At 40.7% G+C, this 26,590-nt stretch overlaps 1 protein-coding gene across 7 annotated transcripts in view; it reads left to right on the top strand.

Annotated features, from left to right (window-relative positions):
- LOC137431178 (tensin-3) overlaps window positions 1–26,590 on the top strand; it is a 391,044-nt gene that overhangs the window by 195,997 nt on the left and 168,457 nt on the right. For all 7 annotated transcript variants that reach the window (XM_078781594.1, XM_068122190.2, XM_068122191.2 and 4 more), the window contains 5 exons: window positions 4,856–4,906; window positions 9,507–9,629; window positions 20,185–20,249; window positions 20,370–20,453; window positions 24,791–24,897. In XM_078781594.1, coding sequence (XP_078637720.1) covers window positions 4,856–4,906; window positions 9,507–9,629; window positions 20,185–20,249; window positions 20,370–20,453; window positions 24,791–24,897 — 430 coding nt within the window. The remainder of the gene's footprint in view (window positions 1–4,855; window positions 4,907–9,506; window positions 9,630–20,184; window positions 20,250–20,369; window positions 20,454–24,790; window positions 24,898–26,590) is intronic.

The raw sequence follows: 26,590 nt of genomic DNA, 5'->3' as shown, positions 1-26,590 counted from the left end.
CTGTATCACATTGACATAAGTATTCAGACCCTTTGCTATGACACTTGAAATTTAGCTCAGGTGCCTTCCATTTCTCTTGATCATCTTTGAGATGTTTCTACACCTTTATTGGAGTCCACCTGTGGTAAATTCAATTGATTGGACATGATTTGGAAAGGCACACACCTGTCTATATAAGGTCTCACAGCTGACAATGCATATCAGAGCAAAAACCAAGCCTTGAGGTCGAAGGAACTGCCTGCAGAGCTCAAAGACAGGATTGTGTCGAGGCACAGATCTCGGGGAGCTGACAAAAAAAAAATCTCTGCTGCATTGAAGGTTCCCAAGAGCACAGTGGCCTCCATAATTCTTAAATGGAAGAAGTTTGGAACAACCAGGACTCTTCTTAGAGCTGGCCGCCCGGCCAAACTAAGCAATCGGGGGAGAAGGGCCTTGGTAAGAGAGGTGACCAAGAACCCGATGGTCACTCTGGCTGAGCTCCAGAGATCCTGTGTGGAGATGGGAGAAACTTCCAGAAGGACAACCATCACTGCAACACTCCACCGATCTGGGCTTTATGTCAGAGTGGCCAGATGGAAGCCTCTCCTCAGTGAAAGACACATGAAAGCCTGGTGGAAGGTTGCAAAAAAACACCTAAAGGACTCTCAGACAGTGAGAAACAAGATTCTGTTGTCTGATGAAACCAAGATTGAACGGTTTGGCTTTCGTCTGGCCACTCTGCCATACAGCCCAGATCGGTGGAGTGTTGCAGTGATGGTTGTCCTTCTGGAAGTTTCTCCCATCTCAACAAAGGATCTCTGGAGCTCAGCCAGAGTGACCATCGGGTTCTTGGTAACCTCTCTTACCAAGGCCCTTCTCCCCCCGATTGCTATGTTTGGCCGGGCGCCCAGCTCTAGGAAGAGTCCTGGTTGTTCCAAACTTCTTCCATTTAAGAATTATGGAGGCCACTGTGCTCTTGGGAACTTTCAATGCAGCAGAATTTTTTTTGTAGGATTCCCCAGATCTGTGCCTCAACACAATCCTGTCTCTGAGCTCTGCAGGCAGTTCCTTCGACCTCATGGCTTGGATTTTTCTCTGATATGCATCGTCAGCTGTGAGACCTTATATAGACAGGTGTGTGCCTTTCCAAATCATGTCCAATCAATTGAATTTACCACAGGTGGACTCCAATCAAGGTGTAGAAACATCTCAAAGATGATCAAGAGAAATGGGAGGCACCTGAGCTAAATTTCAAGTGTCATAGCAAAGGGTCTGAATACTTATGTCAATGTGATATTTCAGTTTTTTATTTTTAATAAATTTGCAAAACTCTAAAATCCTGTTTTCTCTTTGTCATTATGGGGTATTGAGTGTAGATTGATGAGGGAAAAATGAATTTCAACGATTTCAGCATAAGGCTGCAACATAACAAAATGTGAAAAAAGTGAAGGGGTCTGAATACTTCCTGAATGCACTGTATATACCACCACAAAGGTGGTATATCTAATGATAATAATCTATATAATAATAGCGTAAGGACTCGACTTTGTTATCCCTTTTACGCCGCACCCAGTGACCCGATGCCCACGGCACTAATGGATTTACGATCGACGAACCGCGCACTTTGTTTATCACGTACAGCCATACTCGAAAAATTTGAATTAACCGACGTTGGGGCCCAAAAGCATCCGATTAACTGCCGATACGACGCCATCTTACGACGCCATTGTATTGGCGTCTGCTGGGCGAAGGCGAAGCAAGCCGTCCGCTGATTGGACAGGCGAAGGCGAAAGCAAGCCATCCACTGAGTGGACAATCCAGAGCATGCATTTGTGCCGGTGTCGGCGATCGTTGTTCATATACACACTCTTCATTCTCATCTTTCTTCCTAACTCTTACTCGGACAAGCAAATCCCCTATGCCATCCATAATGGTACACTCTATCCATACACCACATCCTCCCTTCCGTGGATGTTCCACGCGCCATCGTATTGGCGTCGGCTGGGTGAAGGCGAAGCAAGCCGTCCACTGATTGGACAGGCGAAGGCGAAAGCAAGCCGTCCACTGAGTGGACAATCCAGAGCATGCATTTGTGCCGGTGTCGTCGATCGCGGTGTACTACACCACATCCTCCCTTCCGTGGATGTTCCATGGGTTTCGGCTAGTCTATATAATAATAGCGTAAGGACTCGACTTTGTTATCCCTTTTACGCCGCACCCATTGACCCGATGCCCACGGCACTAATGGATTTACGATCTATGAACCGCGCTCTTTGTTTATCACGTACAGCCATACTCGAAAAATCTGAATTAGCCGAGGATGGCGCCCAAAAGCATCCGATTAACTGCCGATACGACGCCATCTTATTGGCGTCTGCTGGGTGAAGGCGAAGCAAGCCATCCGCTGATTGGACAGTCGAAGGCGACAGCAAGCCGTCCACTGAGTGGACAATCCTGAGCATGCATTTGTGCCGGTGTCGTCGATCACGGTGTACGCCAACCTCATCAGGTGGGTTTGCCATAATTACTTCCAACTGCGCTCTTTGTTTATCATGTACAGCCATACTCGAAAAATCTGAATTAGTCGACTTTGGGGCCCAAAACCATCCCATTAACTGCCGATACGACGCCATCGTATTGGCGTCTGCTGGGTGAAGGCGAAGCAAGCCGTCCGCTGATTGGACAGGCGAAGGCGAAAGCAAGCTGTCCACTGAGTGGACAATCCAGAGCATGCATTTGTGCCGGTGTCGTCGATCGTGGTGTACGCTAACCTCATCAGGTGGGTTTACCATAATTTCTTCCAACCGCGCTCTTTGTTTATCACGTACACTCCGTACAGCCATACTCGAAAAATCTGAATTAGTCGACGTTGGGGCCCAAAAGCATCCGATTAACTGCCGATACGACGCCATCTTTTTGGCATCTGCTGGGTGAAGGCGAAGCAAGCCATCCGCTGATTGGACAGTCGAAGGCGACAGCAAGCCGTCCACTGAGTGGACAATCCAGAGCATGCATTTGTGCCGGTGTCGTCGATCACAGTGTACGCTAACCTCATCAGGTGGGTTTACCATAATTTCTTCCATATACTGTGATTACAACGAAGTGAAACCGATCAGCAGCCCATCAGTATCATATAAAGCAATTAATACCAAGGCTTCAGCTTCTAAAAGCTTAAAACAAAGTGTACTTCACCGAGTGACAAAAAGTAGGCGTAGGCCGAGGCCCTACCTATCCAGTTGTTGTGTTTCCGTTGTGGCCATGATCTCAACAAGTGGCGTAGGCCGTGTGGCGTTGGGTAGGTCATGATCAGCCCTCCCTCCCCCCCCCCCCCCCTTTCGTTTCACCAACTCCTGCATCTGCCACCGTTCATGATTATCAAAGTAGGCTTTACCCTGTTCACGATAAGGTAGAAATCAGTGAGTTGTATACGAAGAGATAAAAGGATGGCATTGACTTCAAGACGGTACGTGCTATTTTCAAAAGTATATCGTAGCGTTGTCATTTAAGTAGATTGCAATAAATACGTTGTTCATATACGCACTCTTCATTCTCATCTTTCTTCCTAACTCTTACTCGGACAAGCAAATCCCCTATGCCATCCATAATGGTACACTCTATCCATACACCACATCCTCCCTTCCGTGGATGTTCCACGGGTTTCGGCTAGTATAGTAAATATAACCATAACACTTTAATCCCAATGTCGTGATTACATAGTTCATGGATTGAAGTGGTGTATGGTTCATGATTCATTGATAAGCAGTGTATGGACGAACAACCGCGGAAGTAAGGAATTTGCCTCGGTTTTTTGTTAGCATGTTATTAACTCAACCATTGTGGGCTATATAGATTACAGTATATCTTCTCTCAGTTCTGTAAGTAAAACTTACCTCACGGATGTCGGGATTCCTCCAAATTTATTTGTTTAATGTCATAAACAGCATTAGCGACTGTTTAAAAAGCTAATTATATGTGTTTGTGGGTTGTAATATTTTACAAGCCTGGCTACGCCACTGTTAGACTTTCGGTCTTGTTATATTTTTTGTATTGAAAAATGCTACATATTTTGTAAATGCTACATGTTAAATTGTCATAAATAACATGATGACAGTTAACATATATAATTAATATGCGGGTCTTAGTTTTTATGAAACTTGTTATATTTTATGAATTTTAAAAAATGCTAAATGTTAGATTGCCATCAATAATATGATGAGGTCGTTAACATATAAAATTAATGTGCAGGTTCTAGTTTTTGTTGAACTTGTTATATTTTATGAATTTAAAAATATGCTAAATGTTAGATTACCATCAATAATATGATCAGATCGTTAACATATAAAATTAATGTGCAGGTTCTAGTTTTTGTTGAACTTGTTATATTTTATGAATTGAAAAATGCGACATGTTAGATTGCTAACAAACAAACACTCAATCAAACGAATTTCTATAAGCCTCCAGTACTCTTAAATATCACTCTGGTTGTGAGTGACTAAACAAGTCAAACAGCATTTGGAATGAATAACAATCATACATTTGGTTAAATGCTTGGTTTTTGGTGCATTTGGATTTATACTGTTTGTACATTAATACATTTGGATTTATACTGTTATTATATTTATACATTTCGATTTATGCTGTTTATACATTTATACATTTTGATTTTTGTTGCATTTGGATTTAATATGAGTTCGTATAACATCCGTCCACATAAGATGAAACAGAATTCAGTTTGCATGCTGGTGTAAGCCACAACTGGATTTGAATTTATTTACATTGTATGACTTGCATACTTTTAATTATTGTGAAATGTCTTGCCCAAGGATGATACACTTGAATACATTTAAAAAATGCTTATTTTTGTTTTTCCATCAAGGTGATTAACTTTTCAGGGAGTTGTGAAGAAATTGGACATCTTAATACTCAGGTATGTCCAACTCAAATTAGACCACATGAGCAGAGTACCTGCCCTATGGGTGACCTTGTTCTAAACATGCAGCACGCTCTTCTGAAGCATACCTTTATTTGGGCAGTGTATAGGCAACTGACAGCTGCCTCAATCACTCCCGAATTGTGAGGTTTATGAGGAGGCATAGATCTGAGGAAGGGTATAAAATAATTTCTAGAGTGTTTAAAGTTCCCAAAAGCACAGATAACTCCATTGTCGTCATTGTCGTTGTCATCGCTTTATGGCTGTTTCCATGCTTGCATGTGTAAGCCGTGATTCACCTAATGGCTGCTTCGCCAAAAACCATATTTGAGGAATGTTTTTTTTGTTGCTTGATGCCCTTCCTGACGCCACCAGGATTATACATACAAAGTTACGGATTACGTCCGATTAATTATTTGCAATAAGGGAATGGGAAATGGGAACGGGTCGATATGGGATTCTAAACTTGAATGGGTGAAAACGTTAGGTGGGATTTCTTCCTTCCTTCCTTCCTTCCTTCTTACCTTCCATGTAAGTGCTGCTTCAAAAGATGCAGGTGTCCAATCAGCTCCATCATGAGGAAATGGAACTACCCAGACTAATCCTAGAGCAACTGGGCAAGAAGTACCTTGGTCATGGAGGTGACCAAGAACCCAATTACCACTCTGACAGAACTCCAGAGTTCCTTGGCTGAGATAGGAGAACCTGCAGAAGGACAACAGTTTCGGCAGCACTTCACAAATCTAGGCTTCATATGACAGTGTCTCCTGAGAAGCCACTCCTGAGAAAAAGGAATGCTTATAACGAGATCAGCAGGTAGATTTAGCTGGACGCTTGTGTTCTGTTAGCAGATATGGGGTGGCAACCTCCATGCAGACATATCAAATGAAGAATGAGTGAGAAGTATGAGCTCTTTATTAATGGACATTTCAACCTCTGTCCCTCTTCTGGCCGAAAGAGTGAGGCTCCTCTGGCCAACTTTTGTTTACGGTATGCCTTTTGAAGTATATGTTTAATGATGTAAACATGAACTGATTAAATATTGGGGTCAAGAGGTCAAAGGTCAGAGGTCATGTTAAGTAGAAATTGTGTTGTCATACCAACTTGTGAACAAGTGATGGGATTTTGAACAAACTTGGTATAAGTATATATGATGCAAAGATGAACTGATTAAATTATGGCATCAACGGTTGTATAATGGGGGTAGAGGGACTGTTGTCTCGAAGCAGACTAGGTAACCCCTCCGAGCCCTTTTTGTTCTGTGAAGAGACAACTTTCTACATTTGTCTTGTTTCAGTGCAAGGGGCTGGTTGTTCTGCTTGTGTTTGTGTAGCCCCCACCTCGAGTAGCCTTGTAGGTTTTGTGGCGGGCAAAATCCCATATAAATAAAACACTTCAAAGGTTGGAGGTCATGCCAGTTAAAATGTGATAACTTGAGAAGAGCTTAAGGGATTTAAATCAAACTTGGTACAAGGACGACATAGTCTGTGCCTGGAGCCTTCTACGTACATTAAAAAAAAAAGTATGTATAATGACATATAAAAATTAACTGATTATATTTTGGGGTCAAGAGGGCAAAGGGCAGATGTCATGTGAAGTAAAAATTACGTTGGTGCACCAACTTGTGAACCAGTGATGGGATTTTGAACAAACTTTGATTTGATTTTTTGACTTTGACTTGATCTTTGATTATTATTATTTTTTGGTACAAGTATGTATAATGATGTAATAATGTGGACGGAGGCATATCGGTCGATGGCGTGATGTCGAAAAGTGTAGTTCTAGTTCTTTCTGTAATCATGGCTTCAAGTTACATCAGTGCTGTATGCCAAATTTCAACTTTATAGCCCACCTAGAAAGTACTAAATATTTTTGTCAGTGAGTCAGTGAGTAGTGAGAAAGATATACAGTCACGTGAAAAAGTAAGTACACCCCATGTAAAGTTTTGACTTTTACAACATATTTCAACATCCAGCTATTTGATCTTCATTTCAACAATATTGATAGATAAAGGTGATATAATATAACAAATATCATGAAACATTTACATTTTGTAGTCCATTGTATAATTTAAATAAACATAAATGCAAATTTCGCATGTGGAAAAAGTAAGTACACCCCTACATTTATCACTACTTCAAATACCTAAAATTAGAATCAGGTGAACCAGCTCAGGTGCAAATGATTAGAACAACGTTAGAGAGGATCTTGGAGGAACCTGTCTTATTTAAACCTCAAACATTTAGATTGATTGGCTCTTTGTTGTTGATGTGTGCGGCATCACCCTGCTTAGATCAAAAGAGCTCTCTGAGGCCTTCAGAAAGAAGGTTGTAGATGCCTACGAGTCTGGGAAGGGATATAAAAAGATCTCCAAACAATTTGTAATCAATCATTCGACTGGTCAGAAGATTATCTACAAGTGGAGAAGATTCCAAACAAGTGCCAACTTGTTCAAGCCAGGCCGCCCCAGCAAGTTCAGTCCGAGAGCAGACCGCAAGATGCTGAAAGAAGTCTCCAAGAACCCCAGAATGTCATCACGGGACATAAAGGTAGCTCTTGCCACTGTTGATGTCAAAGTGTACGAGTCTACCATTAGAAAGAGGCTGCACAAATTTGATCTACATGGAAGGTGTGCCAGGAGGAAACCTTTGCTGTCCAGAAAGAACATCAGGGCAAGACTAAAGTTTGCCAATGAACACCTAGGCAAAGACCAGCACTTCTGGAACAATGTGCTCTGGACAGACGAGTCAAAGGTAGAGCTATTTGGCCACCGTACCAGAAGACATGTTTGGCGAAAACCAAAGACAGCATTTGACCACAAGAACCTGATACCAACTGTAAAGCATGGTGGTGGAAATATTATGGTTTGGGGCAGCTTTGCTGCATCAGGGCCTGGGTAGCTCACCATCATAGAATCCACTATGAATTCTTCATTGTACCAGTGGGTGCTTGAGGATAATGTGAGGCCATCTGTCAGAAAGTTGAAGCTCAACTGAAGGTGGACCTTGCAACATGACAATGACCCGAAACATACCAGTAAATCCACCAAGGAATGGCTGAAAAGGAAGAAATGGAGGGTTCTGGAATGGCCAAGTCAAAGCCCGGATCTAAACCCATCGAGATGTTGTGGGGGGATTTGAAACGAGCTGTGCTTGCAACAAACCCCTCAAACATCGCACAGCTGAAAGAATTCTGCATGGAGGAGAGGGCAAAAATTTCTCCCAGTCGATGTCAGGGACTGGTAGACAGTTATAAGAAACGCCTACTTGAGGTTGTTTCTGCCAAAGGGGGCAATAGCATCAATTAGAGCCAAGGGTGTACTTACTTTTCCCACATGCGAAATTTGCATTTATGTTTATTTAAATTACTAGGGCATTGCCCGTACGTGGGTGCCCGTTCCGTGGCCAAAAAAAAAAAAAAACGCTACCCGTACGCTCTACCCCGCCCGTACGCCCGTAAACAAAAAAAACAACGCTCTTCGCTTCCGCCCTTCGCTCTGACTGAATTGGGAGAAATAATGCGCATAAGAAATCGAATTACGTACCGTAATGGCGGTCAGCTCGTAACGCGCTCAGCTCCGCTCGTCTCACATCGGCCACGCCTACGCAACAGAGCGTTCTGTGATTGGCTGCCGGAAGATAAGTCGTCACTGTCCGGAAGTTCGCAAATCGCAGTTAGGATGAATCGTTTTAATTTAATCGCAGTTTGAATTCGTTTTAAAACATAGTTTAACGGCAACATAGTTTTCCAACGTGAAATAAATGAATACGCTGTCAAATTATGCGCATAAGAAATCGAATTACGTACCGTAATGGCGGTCAGCTCGTAACGCGCTCAGCTCCGCTCGTCTCACATCGGCCACGCCTACGCAACAGAGCGTTCTGTGATTGGCTGCCGGAAGATAAGTCGTCACTGTCCGGAAGTTCGCAAATCGCAGTTAGGATGAATCGTTTTAATTTAATCGCAGTTTGAATTCGTTTTAAAACATAGTTTAACGGCAACATAGTTTTCCAACGTGAAATAAATGAATACGCTGCCAAATGTGCCGTCCGAGGCAGAGTCTGATCGCCACGTTCGGCACACGTGATAGCTCGCTGCTCTCTGATTGGTTGCAGCGTTTTTTGGACATAGCTCGGTAAGTAATTGTCCGATTAATATGAAACCTTGAAAAGGCACATCCTCGGGTCCCCAGCAATATACCTGGCAAGTTTCAAGTATATCGGACCCGTGGTTGTCGAGAAACAGCGGTCACAGACACACAGACACACAGACACACAGACACACAGACACACAGACACACAGACACACAGACACACAGACACACAGACACACAGAGATTGCTGGAATTATAGATAGATACAATGCACTACAAAATGTAAATGTTTCATGATGTTTGTTGTATTATATCACCTTTATCTATCAATATTGTTGAAATGAAGACAAAATAGCTGTATGTTGAAATATGTTGAAAAAGGCAAAACTTTACATGGGGTGTACTTACTTTTTCACGTGACTGTATGTCCATTAGGTCAGCAATGGAACAATTATATGTTGTGCCTCTGGAGCAAGAACTCAGAACGTTGGTGTCTCTATGCAGGTAGTGCAGTTTGGATGGCCTTTGCAGCATGCCCCGCACCTGGACATCCTGTGCAGCATTTGCAAGGCTGTGGACACATGGCTCAGCCAACACCCTCAGCACGTTGCTGTACTACACTGCAAGGTCTTTTTCAACATGCACCTGATTCTAATGCTGGTTTTAGAGTGGAAATAGTGGAGGGAATGTTTGTCATCTTAAATATTTTCAATTTAAATGTATGAAATCGATTGTCATATCATTTGGATGGACATTAAGCCGGTTGTCCAGTCTGCTAGCATCAGTTAATGCATGTTAAAGATCCTACGGTGTCTTTTGGAAATAGCTGTCACCAGCACCCTGAGCAAATTCCAAATTCCTGTCTAAGCCGTGGTTAACCAGTCGGGTCTTATCGGGTATCCCTTGACACCACGTTACACTGCTGACTATAATCAGTGTTGTTGCTGTGCAGACAGCAGCTCCTGTGCAGACTAGTCATTTAGCAGGAAAAAAAGTATATGCCAAAAACTTTGACTTTTTTTCATACTATCTATTTTAATGATTATTATTTGCCAACTACATAATATATTTTGAGATCATATTTTGAATACTGTAATGTGAAAGTAGGCTATAATAGTCATTTAGAATGGATGATTCATACAAAAAAAAGGACTTTTGTAGAGTGGTTATGAACCAGTAAGAGGATGGAAGTAAGTGAACTGTATATGTGTACTCGTGTATATATATATATATATATACACACATACTGCATTAGTGGAGCATGTGTGCACATTGCAAGTAACTGCTCAAAGTGCATCCTACAAGCACATATAATAAACATAACATTTATATATTTAATGAAGTGCATTGTGAGAGCTTTTGTATTTTCCGAGCGAGGTACCTGTGCTACGCAATGGCCGAGGAGCAAGGTACCTGTGCCTGTATGAAACCCCCCCCCCGCCCCCCCCCCCCCCCCAAAAAAAAATCAGAAATTTTAGGAAAACCCGTCCTACCCAAGTTCGGATACTTGTAGGGACACCAAAAGGTGCACAGAAAACTCGGTGGAACTGGCCCCCAAACTCTGGGAGTATTACTGTGTAAAATCAATATACCTTGAATGATGTGATGATGAAGCTGACAACAATGACGGTGATGGTGCTGGCTGGGGTTGGGGGATTGGCTCTTATGTGTCATGCTGAAGGAAATGGGTTATTACAGAAAAATTGCAAAAAGTCTCAAGGGAACGTGCTGTGATGTCAATGGAAAAGTCTATTCATGTATACAGACAACGAAGAAATCTACATGCGGTAAATGGCAAAACTGAATAAATGTCGCAGCCTTCCATTCCGATCGGCGACAAAGCTTGCTCTATTCTTGCTCTCTTCCCCGAATAGAAATGCCATTCTAACGTGATAACCACCACAGACCAATCTGCCAGAGAGCATTTTATCACAATTTATTCATTCTCCTTTAAACTCAATCTATTTATTCATTCCAAACAGCCTAACTTCAATCACAAATTAATACTATAATTAATGTTACGAGCAACGGGCGCCCTATGGGCGGGGCTTCAGTTCGTCAATAGGTACCCACCCTATGGGCGGGGCTTCAATTGGGAGGCCCAAATGAAAACGCAAAATATCGGAAATTGAAGGGTGTTTTATTTTAAACGATTCATATAAACATCCGTTGAATCATATCACACGCAAATCATCAAAATCTAAACAGTATCTTTAGAATTTCAATAAAAGCCACATCACTGTTCAATGTTCATATTGGTAAATATTATTCCATCGTGTTTCAAATCGTGATCGATACACTATGATCGTGATGATCGTGATCGTGAATCGTGATCGATAATCGTGTTCACAATCGCTATGTCATATGTACTCCCGATACGTGTACCAAATTCCCGATACGTGTAACTGTACCAAATCAACAGTCAAAAGGATTTTGAGCCGATAGCTGTTACGGCCTTGGCAAGATCGATGGAGACAGCGATCTGTTAGCGATCGATGGAGACATGTTGCTTTCCCGGGTGCCGCACAAACGGCTGCACCGATCGCGCGGCACCCGGGAAAGCAACATCGTCACAATGAGAACAATGAACGTTATGCGAACGCGAATGTTATGCGGGAGTCCAAACCTGAGAATGCTGGAGACCAAAGCTGAAATTGAGAAAACTAAATAGTCTATTTTACTCCTGGAGATCCCAGGATTACCCACCCAAAATATCTTTGCAATTGGTTCAGCAGTTTTTACGGTACCTTCGAACAGACAGACAGACACAGACAGACAGACAGACGGACGGACATTTGGTGAATTATAGTAAGATACCATGAATATAACAAAATACAATGTTTACAAACACTCTTGAGGTAAACAAATATTTAAATACTGTTCTATCATGACAACCAATACAGACGGATATGTTAGTGAACAAAGGCGGATATGTAACACTTAATTTGGGTGGAAACTCAAAATCACAATTGTATTGAGACATTAAGAAACCATGCTTCATACATAGGTCCATAACAAATAGAAGCTTTATGATTATAGGCAAGCATCACTGAGCTGCTGCTAAATATCAATTTAGGTTGATTTGTTTATTTATTTTATGGACACATTTACAGTTTTTACCTAAATTTTCATTGAGGTTTTTATTTCACATTTTACAGGAATAAGAATTATAATTTTCAAATGCTAGATATCGATTGTGGTTTTTTTTTATGGATGCGTTTACGGTTTTTTACATAAATTTTCATTTACGGATGCTTTTTCTTTTTTTCATTGATGAGCATTATTGTCATGTTTATTTCACAGTTTACAGCTAATGAAATTACAAATTTCAAACGCTAGATATTCATTGAGGTTTTTTTGTTTTTATTTTACAGATGCGTTTACTGTTGTTATGTAAATTTTCATTTACTGACACGTTTTCTTTTTTTCATTTACAGGCATTATTGTCATGTTTATTTCACAGTTTACAGCTAATGAAATTACAAATTTCAAACGCTAGATATTCATTGCGGTTTTTTTGTTTTTATTTTACGGATGCGTTTACTGTTTTTATGTAAATTTTCATTTACTGACACGTTTTCTTTTTTTCATTTACAGGCATTATTGTCATGTTTATTTCACAGTTTACAGCTAATGAAATTACAAATTTCAAACGCTAGATATTCATTGCGGTTTTTTTGTTTTTATTTTACGGATGCGTTTACTGTTTTTATGTAAATTTTCATTTACTGACACGTTTTCTTTTTTTCATTTACAGGCATTATTGTCATGTTTATTTCACAGTTTACAGTTAAAGAAATTACAAATTTCAAAACGCTGGATATTGATTGAGGTTTTTATTTGTTTTTGTTTTTTTAACATATTCGTTTTCGGTTTTTTTACGTAAATTTTCATTTACGGATGCTTTTCAACAGTCCTGTGATTTTTCCCAGTGTACTGGCTTGGTTGTTCGTCGGCATGCCAAATTTCAGCTTTCTAGGACACCAGGAAGGTACCGAACATTAATATCAGTCAGTCAGTCAGTGGTTTGAAAGAGCTTTATATATTAGATTATCAAACCAGCGAATGTTTCGACATGCAGCAAATAGCGAAACTGCGAATACCAAACCCGTGATTGTGTTTACATCTGGAGAGTGAGTAGTTTCATACGAGTGAAAACTCAAAATCATAATTATATTGAGGAATTTATGAAACCTCCCACCAACATTAGAATATCTGTTGGGACCCCAAAAGGTTCCACAGAAAGTTTGGCGGTGCTACCCCCAAAACTGAGGGAATAGTTATGGGACGGATGGACGGACACTCATGCTTTATAATATAGATGGAGTGGATTGTTGGTGTATTCTGTAAGCAGCTAAGTTCGTGATTAGAATTCGTTATTTATTGAAAAATTTACAGCTAAAGTAATTTTTAATGTAAATGCAGCAAAAGAGGCAGAAGAGGAGCATGTTAGCTTTTCCGAGCAACCTCTTTGAATGTAAGCTCCATTGTCTTGGGTCACGTGACCCGCAGTGAACAGACCGAGGCTGCATGGACCGACTTTTATTCATGGATATTTTTGTTATCCAAAGGTTTTGTGATTTTTCCTGGGATATTGGCTTCAAGTTGTGTCAGTATATGAAAGTATAGCTTTCTACCCCACCGAGCAAGCACTAAACATTTATATCATTGAGTCAATGTGTCAGTGAGTGGTTAGAAAGAGCTATATACAGATCGATCGCATGACCTGCTAGTAACAAGTGTCACCTGCCATGCAAACATATTGTCTCTGCCCTGCTGATCACCAGTCAGGAGGTTTGCACTCAGGAATATTATATTTATCCAAAAAAAGCACATCGACCCTATGACACGACGCTGACGTCATGAACATACATTATACCAACACATCATCTCCAAACTAGGAGGCATCCGTATGGTACTCAAGTCTTTGCAGACTAAGAATAGAGCTCTATGATCACAAATAGACAAAGGCAGAGATGTCGATCGAGATCTATATCTCAAAAGGTTGGACACTTTAAAAAAAGATATTTTACTTTTAAAGTTAAATAAACTCGTTTTTATGCCGTTTTTTTCTATTGCAGGTAAATAAAATATTGTTGTGTCGCCGGCGATTGAGATCACCGGTGACAGATAACCAAAACGGTCTTTAACTCCAAGGCGAGCAGCCGAAATTGGCGGTCAGTTTGTTGCACACGGATGGAAGGATGTGAAGCGCTTACCTGAACAGGGCAGACGGGTTTAATCCGGAACCCACAACAAACAGATACGACAAGGAAATTCAACAATAATGATTTAATGAAAACTAGAAAGAGCAATCAGAGATTGCAGACCCATGCCAGCATGTGTTTTCAGTGGTTTTTAAGGCTTTTGTGTTAAAACAAATATGGCGGCTAAACCACGTGACCGATGCCGTCATCATTTTTTTCTCCACCAATTTATACCTAGATGATGCTCAAGAAATTTCATCTTGATCGGATGAAGTTTTGTACTTGTCGAATTATGACATAATGGAGACACATATGACATCATCATTAACATATGTTATTCCACATGGCGTTCTTTACAATGAGCCATGTCTCAATTTGTTCTATGCAGCACTTTCGGAGATATAGAGGTGCAAAGTTTTTCGTTTTTTCCAAGATGGCGCCCATACCACATAACCTATGGCGTCATAAATATCATTAAAAAATTATACAGGTGGAGTTGCACATATGGTGAAAATTTCCTGTCGATCGGACCAACGGTTGCAGAGAAAATCATATTTATTCTCTGCGGACAAACAGACAAACAAACGGACTTAAATGCAATACCCTCTGCTCTGGCGAGGGTAATAAATGTAATACGAAAGTGTGAAAGTGTGAAATAAATGTTGAAGTAAAAACTAAAATTCTAACTGAGGTACCTCACATGCAGACTCAAATACATACACCAAAGGGGACAAATAAAAGAAAATAAAATCCCTTTAGTCTGCCGGCACTCAGCTCTGGTCCCAAATGGCTTTTATGAGTTTGGTGGTTATTGAATCTCGAAGCCACCACTGCGCGAGAAGCGCACACGATGGCGGCTGCACCGCGTCTGTAGCAGCCACCGGCATGAGACAAGCAAACAGGACGACCTCCTTCGCCTCGCTCGCGGTCTCCTCCACTTCCGAAGAACACCACAGCCACCAAAACCTCCTCACTTCCACTTGCAAAGCTCCCAAAAAGCACCAAAAGCTTTTACAGTTTTCCTCAGAGGCACCCACACAGGCCAAACAAGCTACTCTCCTTTCTCCTCTAGCTCCTCCCTTTCAACGTCCGTTTCTCTCCAGAACTTTCTCTCCTGAAGTCACACCAACCAATCCCTGAGCTCCACCGAACCATCCCATGTCTCAACGACCAATCATGAACTTCGGGGGCGTGGCCTGCCGGCTCCGCTCCTTTGGAGGTGGGCTTAGTCCGATCGGCTATGTTCTGGGTTCTGTCGGCATGCAATGGACGGTTATTGTTGTTTAATGGAGGCTTTGCATGGCTGGCCTGTTTGTAGTTGTAAAAACGTAGGGAAAAGGCCACAGAGAGCAGTCACATACTGGGGGAAAACTAACTTTAATCGCCTACCTAGTTAGTAAAGCGTCACCCCTCGTGTGAAGACACAAACAATCTTAAGCTACAGTTTCCCTACTTAAATACATCGAGATTTCTCCTACGCATCCACGGTCCATGCTATAACTATACAATCCTATCTTTACTATGGGATTCCTCCATCTACCCCCACAAAGATAACAATATATACCCTCATGGATATTTATTCCAAGAAAGAGAAGGTGGAACTTATGTTGCTACATGTTTCTGGAAAAAGACAGAGGGAGGCATGTCAGTTATTACATGTAAACCACCATGAGAAGCCAAAGCCAAGACATCGATTTGTCGGTGTTACAAGGATTGAAAGTGACTGGAAGCGTTGCTGATAAACTTCGTGCTGGTCATCCTCACTCCTCTAAAGATGGAACTAATTCTGAAAATGTTCTTCAGTGGTTGCAAGAAGTCAAAATAAATATTTGAGAAAAATTAGCCAAGCAGCGGGGATTAGCCGTTCTTCCATTGAAAGAATTTTAAAGGCAAACAAATACGACCCATATAAGGTTACCTTTGTTCAAGCTCTTCATGCAGAGGATGCCGACCGACATGGAATTTGCTGAGTGGGTAATGCATAAATTTGATGTGGAACCAACGTGATTATCTGACATCATTTTTAGGAATGAAGCCTTGTTCCATTTGACCAGGAGAATGAATTAACTCCCATAATTGCCGATATTGGAGTGATGAGAATCCTAATCAGACTGATGAAGTTCATGTTCAATATGATCCGAGAATAAAGGTGTGATGTGCCATTCATGGTGATAGTCTCTTAGGCCCCTCTTTCTACGAAGATAATGTTTCCGGTGTTATCTACCTCACAATGTTACCAGAGGTTTTGGTTCCTTATTTGGATGGTATGCCTTCAGTGCGATTGAGAAAAGTGTGGTTTCAACAGGAAGGGACACCACCACATGATGCCACCCCTGTCCGATACTGGCTAGATGAAACAATACATTTGCGGTGGCCTGGTCGAATGGCCCCCATGTAATCCAGATTTAACGCCACTAGACTTTTTCACATGGGCACACCTGAAATCCATGGTTTCTAATCATGAATAAATAAAATACATATATAAAAATAAAATAAATCCATGAAATCCATGCATGAAACTAAGCAGTACAGCAGAGCTGAAGGAAAACATTCGGAAAGAATGTGCTGACATCAGTCTTTCCTTCTTAATAAACATTCAGAGAAGCATACAGGCAAAAATTGTGTATGTGAGTTAATGGGAATAAGTTTGAATATTTCAGAAATTTAAATATGTATTTTTATGCCTCCGCCCCCAAAGGTGGCTGGAGGAATTATGTTTTCGGGTTGTCCGTCCGTCCGTCCGTCTGTATGGGCTAAACCTCGTTTTTCTCAGAAACCACATGTCCGAATGAGACGAAACTTTCAGGGTAGGAGTGACACCCATGCAGAATGTTTTTAAAATAATTGTGATGTCATAGGTCATGTGGTATGGCAGCCATCTTGGATTAAACGCATGTAATTTAAAAATATTTATCGGAAACCGCTGAATGGAAAAAATTGAACTTGGTACATTGTCAAGCACTCCCAATGGGGAACAAAAGCATGATAATGATGACATCATAGGTGAAGTGGTATACCAGCCAAAAATGTTTTAATCGAATTCCTTATCCTAAAAACCTGAAATTGCATGCACATGATCTATGACATATTTGTACTGAAATATTAAATTTATAACATCATAGGTCACATGGTTTAGCAGCCATATTGGATTTTACCTAAAACCTCCAAAAACATCTTCTCCCAAACCAAGAAATTGATCGACTCGAAACTTTACGTGTGTCATTGACTAGGCATGGCGATTAAAAGATGATCACGAAAACATCATTGGTCACATGGTGTGGCATCCATATTGGATTGAAGGAAAATATTAAATAATTATTTACTCTTTGCATAAAACCGCTTGCCCTATCGATGCGAAATTTTACAAATATCATCGAACACAGTTGTTGCATACAGTTTGAAAATGATGATGTCATAGGTCATGTGGTTTGGTAGCCATCTTGGATAGAAAAAGGAACCTTATCTGATCAACATGAAACCTCACAAATGTATACAGGGTGTACATTTTCATGGTCATACATATGTACATATATACATACATATGTACATATATATGTACACATATATATATACACACACACACATACATACATACATACACATGTACATTTTTGTGGGGGGGGGGGGGGTGCATTCTTCATGTGCATGCTGTGTTACCCTCTGTTCTTAGGGGGAACCAAGTAATACTCTAGAAACGTTCATATAAAGGGGTGCCCTACGCATGGCAAATAAATACTTGTGAATGCCTGCAGCTGTAGAGGAATCCGTATAGTGTTTGAAACAGCGAAGGGCTTACAACTTGGTTGCTTTATGCAGTTTTCTTTGATTGGAAGAGCAAGGGAGTTAATTTATTGAAAGCCGAGCCACCTGGGGTATTTGATTCGATGAGAGCTGACTGGTTATTCTCTCCAAGTACATTTGAGAGACGTGATTCGGCCTTGTTGTATACATGTGTACATATATATATATATAGGAGTGACATATATATATATATATATATATATATATATATATATATATATATATATATATATGCATGCCATTGGCTACATGGCCGTGGCCTCGTGCATTGGTGGGGGGAGGAGAGTGGGGGATGTAAATTCTCTATGTAAATGTGTATGGTGTAACGCCACCTGGTGGTGGTAGCAGTGGGTATTACAATTTCCTTTTCTATCTGGGCAATGCTGAAGGTTTAAAGCACTCTTTGCATGCGTAAATTTTGTCCTCCTTCCCCTCTCTCCCATCCCCTCCAAAAAAAACGGAGGGATCTGTCATAGCCTGTAATTATGTGTGAGGCATTTCTAGTGGGAACCGCCTTGTCGGCTCACTTGCCCCCTTGCGGTTCTTCTGCCCCCCTCCTCAGTGTTTCCCCAGCTCTCCACTCCAGTGATTCTTCTGCCCCCGTCTTCTCAGTTTTTCTCTCCAAACAATGTCAGGTGCCCCGACTAGTATATAATATTCGCACTCCTCAAGTAATTGCTCGCACTGGTACGTGAGTGGGAACATGTAGCATTGCCTCGGGAATAATGCGGACACATCCCTATTTATCACCCCTGTGATAAGGAGAACAAATTGGTGGCGTTTCCACTTGGAAGAACTCCTCTCCAAGCTCAAATCCGTTTCTACAACCGAGGTTGTGTTTATGAAAACATTTGTAACCCAAACAATTCATCACAATGAATGATGAGCAGAAAGAAGTGACAGATGGCTGCAGATGGCGAAATGCATACCAATGGTGTGTCTCATGCATCAGACGTGACTTCACATGCATCTTGCATTTATAAGTGCTTGAATGTTTTATGATGAGGTGAATCCCAAAAATGATACAGCGGGATCTTCGACGTCTTCATGGTATTTCCCGTGACGCCGAAAACTGTACATCTCAATTGTCTCTGTTTTCATAATCATCTCTTCTTCAAAATGCCATCACTTTTTACAACGTTTGTCTGTCCATATGTGTGTGTGTGTGTGTGTGTGTGTGTGTGTGTGTGTGTGTGTGTGTGTTTAAGTGTGTGTGTGTTTGTGTGTGTGTGTGTATGTATGTGTGTGTATATATATATATATATGTCTGTATGTGTGTGTATATATATGTATGTATGTATGTACATATGTGTGTATGTATGTGTGTGCGTATGTATGTGTGTGTGCATGTATGTGTGTTTGTATGTATGTATTTATGTATGTATGTATCTGTGTGTATATATGTGTATATGTATGTGTGTGTATGTATTTATTTATGTATGTATCTGTGTATATATATATATATGTATGTATGTGTGTGTGTATGTATGTGTGTGTGTGTGTATATATGTATGCATGTACATATGTGTATGTATGTGTGTATGTATGTATGTTTGTATGTATGTATGTACATATGTGTGTATGTATGTATGTATGTCTGTATCTGTGTGTATATATGTATGTACATATATGTTTATGTATGTATGTATGTCTGTATCTGTGTGTATATATGTATGTATGTATGTACATATGTATGTACATATGTGTGTATGTATGTATGTATGTATGTATGTATGTATGAATTGTATGTATGTATATATGTATAAATACAAATATGTATGTATTTGTTGTCTGTCCGTCCATATGTATGTATGTATGTATGTTCGTCAGAACGTCCACCAATCAGAGTTTAGGAACTGGTCATGTGACAGGGGGACAGCAGATCCTCCTCTCAGCAGATCCCAGCCTGGCTATGCCGGTGTTAGACTATCGGTCTTGTTTTTTAACCTTTGTGGAAATAATATCGACCAAATAACACATGCTTCCTTATTTTTCAGAGTAATTTGATTGAATGCACAAATCAGTAAATTTTATTGTGTATATATATATTTTTTGTTTTGCATGTTGTTGTTTTTACACACGTTTATTGTATTGTTCTCCGATGCATATTAATAACGTGAACTTGAGGGAGCACTAAATGTGTTTATGTGGTGTACTCTGTTTCTGGCATGCAGGGAGACCTTGGCAGCGCAGCAATAGTTGTCGCGGCCTACATGTACTACAGCGCCATGTGTGCTAGGTATGGCCACGATATGTGTGCGCGCTACCTGACTTTCACAGTGCTTTTTCATCGGTGATACACCTTGTTGTTTTTCTGTCCGCAATAACTGTTGATTACTCTCATGCCCTTCTTCCCTAGTGCGGATCAGGCCCTCGACAGGTTTGCAATGAAGCGCTTTTACGAAGACAAGCTTGCAGTAGTAATACAACCATCACAAAGACGGTAAAGACCCAGACCTGTATGTACCCATGGGTTCCATAATGGCGCTATCAAGCTGAACAAGACTAATTCACAAATCCATTCGACCTTATGTCTAACTTATTTCATTGTGTTAGCTTGGTAAAACAATGCAATGTCAGCACCAATGTTCTTGATGAACATCACCTTACCTGTCGCAGGAACATCAGCTTACCTGAACCACAGCAATGATGTTCTTGATGAACATCACCTTACCTGTAGCAGGAACATCAGCTTACCTGAACCACAGCAATGATGTTCTTGATGAATATCACCTTACCTGTAGCAGGAACATCAGCTTGCCTGAACCAGTGAACGACAGCAATGATGTTCTTGATGAACATCACCTTACCTGTAGCAGGAACATCAGCTTACCTGAACCAGTGAACCACAGCAATGATGTTCTTGATGAACATCACCTTACCTGTAGCAGGAACATCAGCTTACCTGAACCACAGCACCAATGTTCTTGATGAACATCACCTTACCTGTAGCAGGAACATGAGCTTGCCTGAACCACAGCAATGATGTTCTTGATGAGCATCACCTTACCTGTAGCAGGAACATCAGCTTACCTGAACCACAGCACCAATGTTCTTGATGAACATCACCTTACCTGTAGCAGGAACATGAGCTTGCCTGAACCACAGCAATGATGTTCTTGATGAACATCACCTTACCTGTAGCAGGAACATCAGCTTACCTGTAGCAGGAACATCACCTTACCTGTAGCAGGAACATCAGCTTACCTGAACCACAGCACCAATGTTCTTGATGAACATCACCTTACCTGTAGCAGGAACATGAGCTTGCCTGAACCACAGCAATGATGTTCTTGACTCAACTCTTTGAATGGCCCGATGTTTTTTCCTGACTAAGTTCAATTTTATGCAGAGTAAACTTACCCACTATGTTGTGAAAAGTTTGTGAAAGTGAAAAGTTTCCCGGTTGTGAAAACATCATGATGGGTACCTGATGGAATACTTCATGTGTCCGTCCTTTTTGAGCAATGGTGAGTTATCAGAAAGATTCACAAACGGTCATTCAAGGGCATTGAGATGAAAAGTTCACTAACATTTACAGAACAGTGGACCATATGTTGTACGAGCATTAATGTGCTTATAATGCCTCTGCTGTAATCCTTCAAGTGCACAAAAAACAAATGTGCTTTGGCAGACTGTTTATGATGATTGCAGTGATACAGTCAACGTACGCACACACACACTCCTATTACCTGAGCTGCAAACATCTAGTATAATTACCTCAACCCAGTCTTTGGTTTTGGTTGTTTTCACCCCTGTCTGTCTGACTGTTTGTGAGCAGGATATCTCAAAAGGATGTGGACAGATTCGGACGAAACTTGGTGGACAGGTTCGGGGTGTGACAAGGTCGAATTGATTAAATTTTGGAGAAGATCTGGATCTGGATAGGACAATTTATTTATTTATTAAGTGATTCTTCATTATTGAGAGATCTGGTGAAAGGCGATATCCAGTATAACATGATATTTCAAAAAGTTGTGGACAAGTTATGACCAAAGTTTATGGATGAGTTGTTTAGGCAAATCATCCACCAAGTTTTGTGTCTGTGCATCTGTCGATACCGTAACTTTTTGTCCCATTTTTATTTTGTAGACTTAGTCGAGGCTCGTGTAAGAGCTACCACATAGAACATATTGTTACGGCCCGAGGTTGATGACAAATCGTGTGCGTCCTGCAGGAATATTTGGGGGACAGAGCACATACAGAGCAGGGGGTGCAAGGCCGGAAAGGAGTCGGTAGAAGACAGAAAGACCACCAACCTGCCTGTGTTGAGACAGTGAAAAGTTCTCAGAATCAGCTTCATTGAGGGAGATTCCAATTGTCCTAAAAAAAAGTTGAGCTTTGTCATCAAATTTTCAGCAAAGCTTTTTTTGAGAATAGGAAGAAGACAAATTCATAATTTGGTCAAAATGTCAAAGGTCAGCATCACAGAAAATCATTAGTTTTCATCCAATTGACCTGAAATTTTAATAATTTACATATTGGGTCACTGAATTGGTTCTCCAATCACGAGCTAAAAGCTGATTCTTTTTTTTTTTAAGATCAAAAGGTCAAAGGTCAGGGTTGTATATAATCAGCCATTTTCATCTAATTGATATGAAATTTTAAGAATTTCCATATTGGGTCACTGAATTGGTTCACCAATCAAAAGTAAGCTAGAAGCCGATTGCTTTCTACGTAGAATCAAAAGACCATGGTTGCATAAAATCATCCATTTTCATATGATTGACTTGAATTTTGCTGGTGTGTGCCCCGGTTTAGAATAGGTACACCGAATTCATGCATGTCATAAGAGGCGACTAAAGGGTTGGCGTCAGGAAGGGCATCTGGCCATAAAAACACTGCCTTAAAAAGGGAACCATGATGATTGTCATGGGGCCCGCAAGGCTAACCCTCGCTTTAGCAGGGAGAATGGCATTAAAAATGGGGAAAAAAAATTATTGACTGGAATTTGAGCAGGGTTTGCATATTGGGTCACTGAAGCCTATTGCTTTTGAGTTCAATAGGTTAAGGTTGCCTAAAATCTTCAGTTTTTGTATTTTTTTTCGCTGTTTTCGTCAGGTTCAGCATACAGAAAAGAAGAAGTCTAAATACAAAGCAGATGAGGATGGGTTTTGCACTTTCAGATCTTGTTTCTCACAGTCTGAGAGTCCTTTAGGTGCTTTTTTGCACACTCCTAGCAGGCTTTCATGTGTCTTTCACTGAGGAGAGGCTTCCGTCTGGCCACTCTGCCATAAAGCCCAGATCGGTGGAGTGTTGCAGTGATGGTTGTCCTTCTGGAAGTTTCTCCCATCTCCATACCGGATCTCTGGAGCTCAGCCAGAGTGACCATCGGGTTCTTGGTCACCTCTCTTACCAAGGCCCTTCTCCCCCGATTACTCAGTTTGGCTGGGCGGCCAGCTCTAGGAAGAGTCCTGGTTGTTCAAAGGTTCTTTCATTTAAGAATTATGGAGGCCACTGTGCTCTTGGGAACCTTCAATGCAGCAGAATTTTTTTTGTAGGCTTCCCCAGATCTGTGCCTCGACACAATCCTGTCTCTGAGCTCTGCAGGCAGTTCCTTCGACCTCATGGCTTGGGTTTTGCTCTGATATGCATTGTCAGCTGTGAGACCTTATATAGACAGGTGTGTGCCTTTCCAAATCATGTCCAATCAATTGAATTTACCACAGATGGATTCCAATCAAGGTGTAAAAGCATCTCAAAGATGATCAAGAGAAATGGGAGGCACCTGAGCTAAATTTAAAGTGTCATAGCAAAGTGTCTGAATACTTATGTAAATGTGATATTTCAGTTGTTTTTGTGAAATAAATTTGCAAAACTTTCTAAAATCCTGTTTTCTCTTTGTCATTATGGGGTATTGAGTGTAGATTGATGAGGGAAAAAATGAATTTAAACGATTTCAGCATAAGGCTGCAACATAACAAAATGTGAAAAAAGTGAAGGGGTCATATATATATATATATATATAATGGCCCTTACATCCCATACAGCTCCACCCCATACAGCTCCACCCCATACAGCTCCCACTCCCTCCCCTTCCCGCATATGATTCATAGTAAATATCATCATTTTAAACTTACGCTGTGCATTTACGATCCCCAGATATGACCTTCCCATCAGTGTTAAAAGCAACCAAACCAGATATGGTGTCTTCCTCTCGGAAGTCTGTCTGAATTTTGGTAATGATGGCATCGTCTTATTGCAGGCATCCATTAAATAATTCACCAAGCCTGTCATGTGCATGTGATGTAATCCCACAATTTTCAATGTCCACTCACTGGTAGCAAAGGTCGAGGGTTTGGGTAGCACGCACCCTTCTACGAACCTTCAGCCTTGCACCAATCCACACATTCTCAGAGGTTTGCAGTACTGGGAGATTCAAGCTATCAGCTTTTTTGGTGAGTTCCAAAAGCTCAAACCACTCTTTTGTTGTCCAGAAGCACACACATTTTACTCTTGATTTATTAAATATAACAACCCCTTTTTCACCCGTACTTTTCCAATTATTTTAGGCTTCTTTGAAGAGCTTTGTGAGCCATTTTATGTAACAATCCTTATCTTACACACACAACTTACATTTGGCTGCCCTGATGACCCCTGTTACTCCGGGTTTCTGTGCATGTACGCCGTGCATTCTTGGGTGGATTACGTCATTTTGAAAGTCGCGTATTGATAGATTTTGTGCCGTGTTGTCCCGTGCACACTTTTATATGATCCTTAGTCACAATTAGCAAAATTGTTATCTGCAGTTTCAGAACTGGCATGTATGCTGCCTTGCAGATATGTGGACTATTTTCATGGCTTGCTTTCTGGAACTATCTTGATGAACAGCAACCCAATTTTTCTTCACCGTGTCATTCTTCACCAGGTCCTCGGTCAGAAACCAGGTGAGCCTACTAACCATGTTTGGAGCATCCATTTTGATTTCTCATCCATTTTATTGTTTCGATGGTAGGTTTCCAGACTATTCTTCTGATTTACCCAAACTTTCCATCATGGAATGATTTGGGAGAAAGCATTAATATTAACTAGCTATTAATCATTATGTAAAAAAACAAGACCGAAAGTCTAACAGCGGCGTAGCCGGGCTTGTAAAATATTATAAGCCACAAACACATGTAATTAGCTTTTTAAACAGTCACTAATGCTGTTTATAACATTAAAAAAAGAAATTTTGAGGAATCCCGACATCCGTGAGGTAAGTTTTACTTACATAACTGAGGGAAGATCTACTGTAATCTATATACCCACAAGGGTTGGGTCAATAATATGCTATCAAAAAAGCGAGGCGAATTCCTTACTTCCATGTTATTTGCACCATACACCGCTTATCATTGATTCATGAACCATACACCGCTTCAATCCATTAGCTTCAATCCATTCATGACATTGGGATTAAAGTGTTATGGTCATATTTACTATATTATTATTATTTATATTACGAAAACGATACTTCTGAAACGATACACCACTCTATTAAGAAACATGGGCTTAATTTGTCTGAACCGGCCCAAAGGTGAGGCATGAAGCCTAAGGCCTATATGTACCATATTGTTGGAAGAGCCGTAACGGCGATGCTTTCGATATTTGATGGTCATTTTAACAATCGGTTTGTTTGTTTCACACTGAATGAAAAATGTAAAGGTAGAGCATGGCGATTGTAGTATATGACAGGGTCGACGGTATGTTCGGCCTGAATGAAATTGGAATCAAAATGCCGGAGTGTGGAGAGTCAGCCGCCGTATCGCCGTAATGACATCAGACATAATCACATCACCTAGTGATGTGACCAGATCCTCACCTCTGATTGGTATACGTTTGAGGGGGCATACATACATACATACATACATACATACATACATACATACATACAATCATACATACATACATACATACATACATACGGACAGACAAACACTGTTCTAGACGACTTTGCCCTATGGGCTACGCCGTAAAAACAAGAAACTTTATCGTGTGCATTTTGCTTGCCACCTATTGCTCGTACATGAACAGTTTTCCTGCTATGTATTACTCATACATGTACAGTTTTCCTGCTTAGTTATTTCTAGCAATAGTCTATGTTGATTCAATTGTCCTGTACACTTTTGTTGTGTTTGTCAGTGTACATTTACATGATTTTCAGATTTTATTCCAATGGTATAATGAGGCAATAAAATGCATAAACACAATATATGATTTAAGCATGTGGTGCCAACATCATGAAAAAAAGTTCAGAGTGGAATATCAAACTTTTTTGTGGGTCTTAAATCATCAACAGTGACGTAATTCAGAAGAGTAACAATTCCTTATTCCTCCCAACTCTGAGGATTGATTGGTTGTATGATGAGTAAACTAACAATATAAAATACGTACCCATAAAAAAATACAGAGCACCACTAAAGCCTCACTTACATCTACTGCACCCATTTCCCACTATCCCATCCCGCCCTTAAAACTTTGCTTACATGGCATTGAAATGACCCCTCGAGTAAGTGCCTACATCAGGCTAATGAGTTTCCTTAGGTTTAACTCAGCATGTTTTTTGTTCTGATTGCATCTGCAGAAATAATAAAACGCTTT

This window comes from Myxine glutinosa, chromosome 7 (assembly GCF_964187855.1).
Source record: "Myxine glutinosa chromosome 7, kmMyxGlut1.1, whole genome shotgun sequence".
In the NCBI taxonomy this organism is placed as follows: Eukaryota; Metazoa; Chordata; class Myxini; order Myxiniformes; family Myxinidae; genus Myxine; species Myxine glutinosa.
The sequence above is the reverse complement of the archived record's forward strand: the minus strand, read 5'-3'. Positions and strand labels throughout refer to the sequence as shown.